Source organism: Lactuca serriola, chromosome 9 (genome assembly GCF_051521515.1).
Source record: "Lactuca serriola cultivar US96UC23 chromosome 9, Lser_US96UC23_V15, whole genome shotgun sequence".
Lineage (NCBI taxonomy): Eukaryota > Viridiplantae > Streptophyta > Magnoliopsida > Asterales > Asteraceae > Lactuca > Lactuca serriola.
Genome location: NC_136416.1, coordinates 98,278,013 through 98,288,348, shown reverse-complemented (window position 1 = coordinate 98,288,348; position 10,336 = coordinate 98,278,013). Strand labels below are relative to the sequence as shown.

The window sequence follows — 10,336 nt, the reverse complement described above, 5'->3', positions numbered from 1 at the left end:
GGTATATAGGATGTTAGCATGCGGTAGTGATTTGTGAATCTGCATGTTTGTCCGATGCCTAGATATATATGTTTATTTGTTATTTGTATGGCAACATGTTATGGTTGGTTGGGTTGAGGCGGTCCTGCTTTGTAATGAAGGCCAAGATACCCAGGGCGTTAGGGATAGTCTGTAGGCCCTGCCAGGCGTTCCATTCAGGCCGAAGGCCCGACGAGTGGTCCGAATAGGTTGTAGGCCCTACGAGGCGTTCCAGTCATATCGGAGGCTCGGGAGCGGTCCAGATAGGTTATAGGCCCTGCGAGGCGGTCTATTCAGGCTGAAGGCTCGGTTATGCATGTTGTTTTTTGATATGTTGTATGTGGTGGTACTTTGTGAGAACTCACTAAGCTTTGGCTTATGGTTTTTAGTTGTTGTTTCAAGTACTTCTGATGATCGCGGGAAGGCGAAGGCGTGACCGTACACATCCTTTGTTTATAGCTTTATGATTTTAGGATACTCTGATATGGATAAAAAATTTGGAAACAATGATTTTATGAACATTTTATGATTATGGGTTGTTTTTAAAAGTTTAAATTTGTTGTGATTTTTGGGATGTCACAGAACGTGTCAAGGCCATTGTGTGTACTTGGATTCTTGGATCAATTTCCGAGTTTATAAATGATAATCATGTGTATTATGATAAGGATAAGGACATTTGGAATGATTTGTTTTAAACCTATAATAAGGCTAATGGGTCAGTTATTTTCAATGTTCATCAACAAATTAACTCTTTAAAACAAAACGACAAATCTCTTTCTGATTACTTTAATAAACTTGACTCTTTGTGGAAAGAATTTGATGGCATAACTAGTTTAACTGAATGTGTTTGTGATGTTGCTACTAAGCTTAATGATCACTCTAAACTAATGAAACTAATGCAATTTCTTATTGGTCTTGATGATGTCTATAATTAAATCCAAGAGTCACATTCTTTTGATGAATTTGATGGCATACTAGTTTACCCAATGTTAACTGCTTTCTCTATTCTATCTAAAGAAGAGTCACATCCAAAGAATGGATCTATAGTTTCTAGTAGTACTTCTAAAACTCCGGCTTATGGGTTTAATAGCAAGATTAATGACTTTAAAAGGGGACAAAATAACATTAGGTCTAGGAATCAAGGACTACAATGTAAGCATTGTGGTCTTAAAGGTCATCTGATAAAGAAGTGTTGCAAGTTGATAAGTTATCCTAGAGAATTTAAACCCATAAATTAGTTTAATAACCAAATTAATCAAAGTAAATCCTTTGATGTGAATTATTCTTCTATTAATTAGGGGCAACACCTCTTATGCTTCTTTTGAGTCTGTAAGTGGAAGTGATGTTCATTATCTTACGAGTGAACAATACAACAAGTTTCTTCGTCTCATTAATAAGAACTCTATAAATGATGATGTTACTACTACTGCTAATATGACAGGTACTTCCTTGTTTCATTTTTGTAATTCTTTTATCAATTCTAAGTCCCCTCGTAATTGGATTGTTGACTTAGGAGCAAATCAACATATGATAGCTTTTGAGTTTCAACTTAGTGATACTGTGGATGTATCTAGACTAAAGCTTCTTGTCAAACATCCAAATAGTTCATCTACTTGGATAAATAAGAATGGAAATCTCCAGTTTTCCTCCCATCTCACCTTCTTTGTTGTATTTGATCTTCGTATATTTCAATGTCAAACTTTTGTCTGTACATAAGATTTGTAAAGATAATGGTTGTGAAGTTTTCTTTTATGAGCATACTTTTAAAATCTAGGATTCACTGTTAAAGGAGATGGTAGAGAATCTGGGGAGGATGTATTATCTTGACTGTTTCCCTTCAGGTATTCCTTCTAACATGACTAGTTCCAAATGTTGTGTCTCTATCCTTACTTGGCATAGTAGACTTGGTCATCCTGTTGATCAAGCATTGAGTTGATTAAAAGGAAAACTAAAAATTGGTCATGAGTCTTTACCTCATTGTGATGTCTTCCATAAGGAAAAATAGACTAGGGAGTCCTTTCCCCATAGTCAACATAACACAACTAAATTAGGTGAATTAATTTACCTGGATGTTTAAGGACCTTATAGGATTACTACAACTGAAGGTTATTTTCTGAGTATTGTGGATGATTTTACAAGGGCCACTTGGATTTTTCTTTTAAAATCTAAAAGTGAAGTTTTTGAATGTTTTATGTCTTTCATCAACATTCTTTTAAATCAATTTAATGTTAAAATTAAGGTGGTTCATTTTGATAATGGAACTAAGTTTATTAATAGTTAGACGTGTTTATTTTGTTTTGAAAATGGTGTTGTACATCAAATGTCTTATGCTTACAATCCACAACAAAATGGAGTTATGGAGAGGAAGCACAAACATATTCTCAATGTAGCTCGTTCTCTTCTTTTCCAATCAGGAGTTCCTATTAAATTTTAGGGAGATGTTGTTTTGACTTCTGTTTTCTTAATTAATACAATGCCAACTTCTGCTTAAAATGGGTTATCTCCTTATGAACTTGTTTTTTTAAAAACTCATAGTTTTGATCATTTAAGAGTTTTTGTGTAACACCCGTAGATCCTGGCTAGTCAATTTAAAGAAGATAAGCATCAAAAATGACTTTTTGATAGAAGGTTATTTAGAATGAATAATCTTAACTAAGTTGTAGTGGTCGTGACAAGAATTTCGGATATATAAAGAATGCTGAAATCCGAGTTATAACAAAGAAGTTATGACCTGTCGAAGTTTTGCGACAGAACCGGCATGACACAGCACGACGTAAATAATGAATTTACAATAGAGCGATATTTAGCCTTAGCGATCTAAACAAAAATCATAGAATACGTTAAACCGAGAGCATGCATAAAAAGAACGTCCAAATCTGACTTCGTATGAGGAAGTTATGATTTTTCTAAGTTTCAGCTTAGCAGTATGCAGCCCGAAGTTTGATTTTGAGATCGAGTGAGTTCTAGTCGAAACAATTTAAACGAGAATCGAAGATCTCATTGATAGTAGTGCAACGGTGAAAAGACAGTCGAAAACAGACGTCATTTGAAGGAGTTATGAATTTCTAACGGAGTTTTCCTGTCCCAGCCTACTAAAAATAATATATTAAAAATAAAGTCAAAATTAGCCAACAGAGTATAAACGAGAGTTGTAGAGCATAATCTCACCTACGCGTGGATATAAAGAACGTCGAAAACGGAGCTCGTATGTGAAAGTTATGAATTTCTGAAGTTCGGGGCGCGAACCCCAAAGTTGTGTCAGAGTTCACGACGTGAATACAATGTTCACAACGTGAATTCAGTATTAATGACTTCTAAAACCTGACAGACGCAAGTTGCGATGACACACCTGATGACTACTGAACTCACGATGTGAATATTTGAGATTCACGACGTGAATCCAGAAAAACGGCCCTATAAATAGAAATCGAAGGGCAGCCGGCCATGGTTGCTATTTCCCTTACTCTCTCACTCCCGATACCCTCTCTATCCCTCTTGAAGTACCCCCGAAGCCCCGATATCATCCCGAGACCCGAAGTGAGTCCCGATGCTCCGAAGATCCCGAGAATAAAAGAGTTTTCTAGCTGAAACTCTGCCCGTGAAAAGTCCGGTGTGTGAAGATATCTCGGTTTCACCGAAGAGTTACTACTTGGAGAGCCGTGCTGCTGCCTGATTATCGTCTTATCAAGTGAGTGTGTAGTTACTTTCTTCTAACACATAGATATGAAGTATTTGCTATGAAATACTTGCTATGTGTTTATATATTGTTTGTTTACTTGAGATGGATGTTGAATGAATGTTTTATACGAGTTTTTAAATAGTTTTAAACTTTATATGTAATTTATATCTACAAATATGTTGGGTAGAACATGGGTAGATGAAATAGTTGGTGTGTGATGAAATAATGTGATAAGAGATAGGTGAGGATATAATGGTGATGATAGTTAGGTGATGATAGATAGGTGATGAATTACGAGTCCAGACGATGTTGTGGCTGCGTATTCACATATTAAGGTCAACCTCTATTAATCGGTTTGCTATTAATAGTGGCACGTGTGATCCTTTTTCCTATGATTATGTAACATCATGTTTCCTGTTATTTCTTATTTCTGAAGAAATCCTTAACATCATATTTTTTATCAAATAAAATAGGACATGTTGATGTTTTTGAAAAGGAAAAATAAATATTTCGATTGAGGGGGGATGTTGAAAATACTATGTATTTATAACATTCAATCCCATATTTATTATTTATTGTGTTTGGGTAATTTGTGTTAATGTTGCAATTCTTGGTTTACTCTCATTTACGAAATAATTTTGTTCAAAGGGGTTATTTCTGCTATTGTGGAAATGTTGTGGGTTGCGGCTCGTTTCTTGCAAACTGCAGGTGAGGCGTCAATCTTTGTCCATGGGTTATATCTAAGACTCGATTCATATCTATGGGTTATATCCATGACCCGGGATATATATTAATGGGAATAGCAGATGATTGCTCTCTCTCTCTCTCTCTCTCTCTCTATATATATATATATATATATATATATATATATATATATATATATATATATATATTAATGGGAGTAGCAGATGATTGCTCTCTCTCTCTCTCTCTCTCTCTCTCTCTCTCTCTCTCTCTCTCTCTCTCTCTTTTTTAAGGTTTCACAATAGTTTATCTTCTTCATTGTATAATCCTTCTACTCTTGATCGATTATTGAAAACCTTTGTAGTATAGGTTGAATTTAGTATATTAGGGTTTTGTTATGAGGTTTGATTTGTAAATATCTTGAAAACCTTCTGTTTCTTTGTCCTCAAATGATATAAGAAACATTGATGTTGGGAAAATCTTGTTTATCGCTTTTTAACTTTAAAAAAAAAAAGGTAGGTTTCTATAATAAACAAATGAATGGAAGTACGTTGCTATTTCCTGCATTCACCATTTAATCAAGGCTATATGAAACTTTTGAAAACCAATTGAATCAGTATAACAAAACCATTGTCTAGATGTAATATATCAATCACCAAAACTATACATAATGTACCTTTTAACTATTTAGAGAGTTAAACTTTATAGAACAAAACACTTCTCAAGATGTACATACAAAAAAACAAAAATAATAATACTAATAATAAAATAAAAATATTCTACCAGCAAAACTATGCATAATCTACCCTAATCATCATCCACTATTCCAAACATTTTACTTTTTTTTTTCTTTTAGAATCTTGAAACATTTGGATTTAACCCATGAACAGTTTTAGCCACTTTTGTACAATGTATATGACAGTCATCTAAATGGGAATTTTACTTTTTTAACCCTTGACCTACTAAGTATTACTATCAAGGGTTGACCAGGTTCAGTCATACCAAATTGAAGTCCATTGGGTAGCTACCAAGAACTCTCAAAAATGTTGCAAACTCCTGCCAGAAAATAAAATCATTCTATCAATGTGCTTGTAAAAAATAGAAAATAAAAATTGTGCATTTTTAAATAATTTCACCTTTAAATGCTTAAGGGCATTTTGGGCATTGTAGTCAGCCATCGATGCTTCAAAATCACAATAGAAGAGATAGTCGAAATGCCTGTATATTAAATTCACAAATAACTTGCGTAATTAGCAAATACATAATCTTCATAATGTTCTTATGCATAATATATATATATATATATATATATATATATATATATATATATATATATATATATATATATATATATATATATATATATATATATATATATAATTTGAATTGTTTTAATTAGCACTTAATTTATGCATATATTGTCATAAAACTTACTTCAAACCATCATTGTTTACAAGAGGTCGATTCCGCTGCGGACGACTTTCCATCTGATTACATGAATAAGTGGTAAAAGAATTTTGGTTTTACATTAGGGGCAAAAACGACATTTTGACATTAAGAAAAGCATATGACATGAATATAACCTTGGTGAGATTAATATCTCTCATAGAAAAAACAGCAAGTGCCTTGTAAAGCATACCGGGACCCTCATCCAAGGAAAAAACTATGCTCGTCTGCATTACATTTTAATAAAAAATAAAATGATTATATCTAAAATAGTTTTTTTTTTATTTTTTTTTTTAATTGTGCTTGTGGATATCACTCACTTTGAAGGGTCTATCTGTGCCTGGAATAATTGGATCTCTAGCCAACATGAGAAATCGAGTGATATTGTCTGAATCATCCTGAAAATCAACAAATGAGTATGAGGAGGGCATTTATGTCTTTTGCATAAGTCTTCCATATGTCTGTGATTTTTACACCAGACTAGACAAGCTTTCTAGGGCTATTTTAAAAGAAGAGGATGAGGAGGGCATTTATGTCTTTTGCACAAACAAGTTTTTTAGGGCTATTTTCAAAGTTGAGATGAGGAGGGTATTTACGTCATTTGCACATACATGAGATCTAATCCACCTTTTGGGTGTCAGAAAAAAGTTTGAATCTTTGTCTCATTCACATCGGTCTGAGTCTTAGTCCAATGCACACCAAACACAGTACAACTTATTCTGTCATGTCAGGTAGTATCTAGACCTGTATGTCTTGAGCTAGAACATTCAAATCATATATCCTGGCAGCACCAACACTCGCAACTGCTCCTGTGTCTCTGAGTTTGTGTTGAGCAACAAACTGAAACACACATCAACAATGGAAAACATAATAATTCTATTCAATGGCTAAATCAATAAAACGATAAACTACCTTATGCTTTTCTATATTTTCTCCTAAAATGACAAAATTGCAATCTTTGATCCACAAGAAGATGTCTTCTTGAGAGTATTTGAGATATAAGACTCAAAATCACACATTTTCATTAAACTATGTGAACCCTAAACCCTAATTAATACCCTCAAAATCTTTCAAATAATTGCTCCATAAGGTGTGATTTACCTGTGCAGCACCAGCTGTATCATCTACAGCTTCCCTGACCACTTTTAGCCTTGTTAATGTGTGCTCACACTGTGCAAGAGCCTGGAAATAAGTGTAACACATCTTTATAAAAAAAAGTAAAGCTAAACATAAAGAAGAATTAACATGAAGAACATTGAACATACCTGTGGATGACTGAGAACCCTTTTAAGATCTTCAATTTTGACATCATGATTGGCTAACAAACAGTGTCTAACAGAAAGTTGCACCTCACCAACAATATGTAACCTGTGTCGAAGTAATAGATCATAGTTTCTATGGATGCTACCTCCAAGAGAATTCTCAATTGGCAAAACTGCCCTGTCAGCAATCCAGTTTTCAACTGCCTGAATCCAAAATTTTTGTGAGATTCATGGTGCAAGAGATAGATATAGAGTGAAAGTATGATCATGATCAGTGATGTTGAATTCTCACCTGAAATGCGATATCAAATTGCTCACAAGGGACAGTTTCACAATTTGGGTAAGCTTTTTCTGCTGCAGATTCACTGTATGCTCCACTAACACCCTTCACAATGAATATTGTTTAATAAGTATGTGAATTGTAAATGTAGGGTTATGTTTATTTTGTAACTAAATCATGAAGCTAAAGCAACAACCAAGTATACAATCTCATGCCTGGTATGCTACTCGGATTCCAGATCCATCCTTGAAGGAACCAGTGAGATCGGTTGTAGTCAAAGGCCCTGCAATTTTCTCAAACAGATTAATGGCTATTGTTCAAAATTCATATGATATATGTTATAATTGCTTTTAATCTGAAACCCAATGCATTTGTTAGGAGATGAAGTAGAGCAAGATGAATTCAAATTTAACAATTCCAATTGCTAACCTAGATTTTCAATCTCCTAGACACTTAGATGAATGTTGATGCTTAGTGAGAGATGTTTACATGTATATTTCATCGAGAAGTTATAGTTCAAGGTTCCTTGAAAAACATTTTCGGATCAGTTGACACAGATTATCGACCAAATCCATAACATGAAATACTAGCAATACTTACTCAGTCGGTCATTTAAAATTAAGGAAGAACAAAAGTTTAAAATTCAACCAGTTTGCTTTAGAAGGAAGCAATCATAATATCTACTTACTTTTATTTTGCGAACGAGAATTCGTAGAAGCGGCTCCAATCTCAGAACAACATGAGATTTTAGATATCCGTCGGCGAGCTTGATTTGTTCTCTGGATTGAAATTCTGGTGGTGATTGCTTTTATTTTACATAAAGAGTTTTTCGTGGAAGGTGGATGACAAGAGGAACTTATCGAAGCTCCTTGAGGTTTTGTTGCCATGGGGCTTGAATATTGAGATTACTATCACTCACACAAACTCGCAGTCGCAGCAGGGGCAACGGAAGGTTGTGGTCTCTGCTTAACCGGCGTTTTTTCGTCGGATGCCGGTGACGTTTTCTCTAGTGAGCCATGGTGACAGTTTAACGGGGTTTAAGGGAGGACGCCGGAGGGAGGGTCATTTTCACACGGGTCAAGTTGTGAGCAATTTGACCCGAACCAGTACTAAAACATCAATAGTCACTAAAATATCAAAAACGTGAATTGTCAAATGACCACACAACCATCTTTTTACTTGTATTAATAAATAAATCATCATCACTTTGGCAAAAATGATTCTATGAAATTTTGGATTTTGTTGTTTGCGAAATTAAGATGTTAGGGTTTAGAAAGTCCTTGCTAAATTAAAATTTTAGGAAAAAAGCATTAAAAACCTTATCTCCTTATCAATTTTAATGTTTGGAATCAATTAGAAAATTAAATATGTATATAACTTGAAATGGATTGGAATGGTGTGATTGAAGATTTTAATGTATAGGCCGATACCGGAGGGACTAGAAGTGTAGCTTTGGTAAAGTTCTAGAATGAAGGTGAAAAGTTGCATTACCCAAATGAGATATGTTTGTACTTGATAGTATACATTTTTTTAGTGGATATGTAAACCTATTTAAGACATGTCAATGTGTTTGTATGCTATGTTGGCATTTGAAAATGTGTTGCATATTATATCGGTATAGTTGGAATGGTTTAAACATGTGTTTAGAACTTATTCAGATTTTAAATGTGCCATTATTCAATGTGTACAACTTTATGGAGTTTTAGGATAATGTTGTACTATATGGTATTAGGTCTCATGACTTTGTATGGAAGGTTGTAAACGGTACCAAATTTAGGAATTTTTGTAAAAGTATCTTTGGTTTGATAGTGTATAATTAAGTAGAGGGAAAATGACTTATGAGGGATTGAGGGTAACTAAATATCATCATTGTTTCAATTTGGTCACTTTTTTTTGTACTCTATTTACCTTTGAATTTGTTTTTGGTGTTCCAAAATACCATTGTAACCTGCTATTGAAGGTTTCCGATGACTTCATCACCTCCGACGACTCTCCGACCATCTTCTCCGACGAGCCTCCAGCAAACATGAGGGGTCGTTTTCCAGATCTTGATTTTTTCTTCAAATGTTCGATTTTTCTTCTTGATTTTCCAGATCTAAAAATCGATTTGAGTTCCATAGATGAACCTTGAAATTAAGTTAAAACCTTGAAAGAGGGTTTCGTTTTGGTTTCGTCTTCCATGGATGAACCTTCATCAACTTCGAGTTCAAGCTGTTCAAACAGCTGCCATGGCAGCTTCAACATCGTTGAGAATCGAAGGTACACAAAGAAAATCGAAACCGGCCCCCACCGATTTCCAGATTTTCGATCCAAGAAGAAGATACACAAACATAGGGTCTTCAATTTTCAGAAATCGTTCTAGATAAACGAACCTAGGGTTTCTGAAGTTGTTCTTCAGCTTTAGTTTCCAGATTTTCGATTTGGAACCCACCGATTTCTTGTATGTTTTCAGAAATTGTTCTTTAACTTTGATTTTTGCTGGAATGGAGGTCGATATGATGTTGTAACGACATTCAGATTTTCGTAGATATGAAAAACAAGTTTAAGGCATTCATAGTGTCCTTCGCCGAAAAATTCATAAAATTGCCGGAAAATTCATAAAATCGACGGAAAGTTCATACATCCATCGGAAAATTCATATATTGACCGAAAAATTCAACTTAACCGGCTAAACCTACAATACCCGATCATAATGGTTTTTGTGAACACCAAAAACAAGTTCAATGGCAAATAGAGTACAAAAAAGTGACCAAATAAAAACAGTGACGATAGTTAGTTACCCTCATAAGTCATTTTTCCTTAAGTAGACATGACAATACACGACACGAGTTTTTATGTATGGGTTTTAAAAATCCGTGTTTCATGTCTATTCATGTCAACACGAATTTCAAATTCATGTTTTGTGTCTTACGCATTTGAAACATGAATTTATTCATTTAAACAAATATAGATACAAACTAAATTTAT

At 34.2% G+C, this 10,336-nt stretch overlaps 1 protein-coding gene across 1 annotated transcript; it reads right to left on the bottom strand.

The window, feature by feature from the left end:
- Nucleotides 1-5,000: 5,000 nt before the first annotated feature.
- LOC145074307 (arogenate dehydratase 2-like) lies at nucleotides 5,001-8,505 on the bottom strand. Its single transcript, XM_079020709.1, has 11 exons — nucleotides 8,058-8,505; nucleotides 7,585-7,652; nucleotides 7,382-7,474; nucleotides 7,093-7,293; nucleotides 6,929-7,009; nucleotides 6,572-6,667; nucleotides 6,148-6,225; nucleotides 5,965-6,054; nucleotides 5,816-5,868; nucleotides 5,518-5,599; nucleotides 5,001-5,437 (listed from the first exon to the last, which is right to left on the bottom strand). Exons 1-11 carry the CDS (start codon nucleotides 8,254-8,256, stop codon nucleotides 5,378-5,380), a joined length of 1,101 nt encoding a protein of 366 aa, XP_078876835.1. The 5' UTR covers nucleotides 8,257-8,505; the 3' UTR covers nucleotides 5,001-5,377.
- Between the last annotated feature and the right edge of the window lie 1,831 nt (nucleotides 8,506-10,336).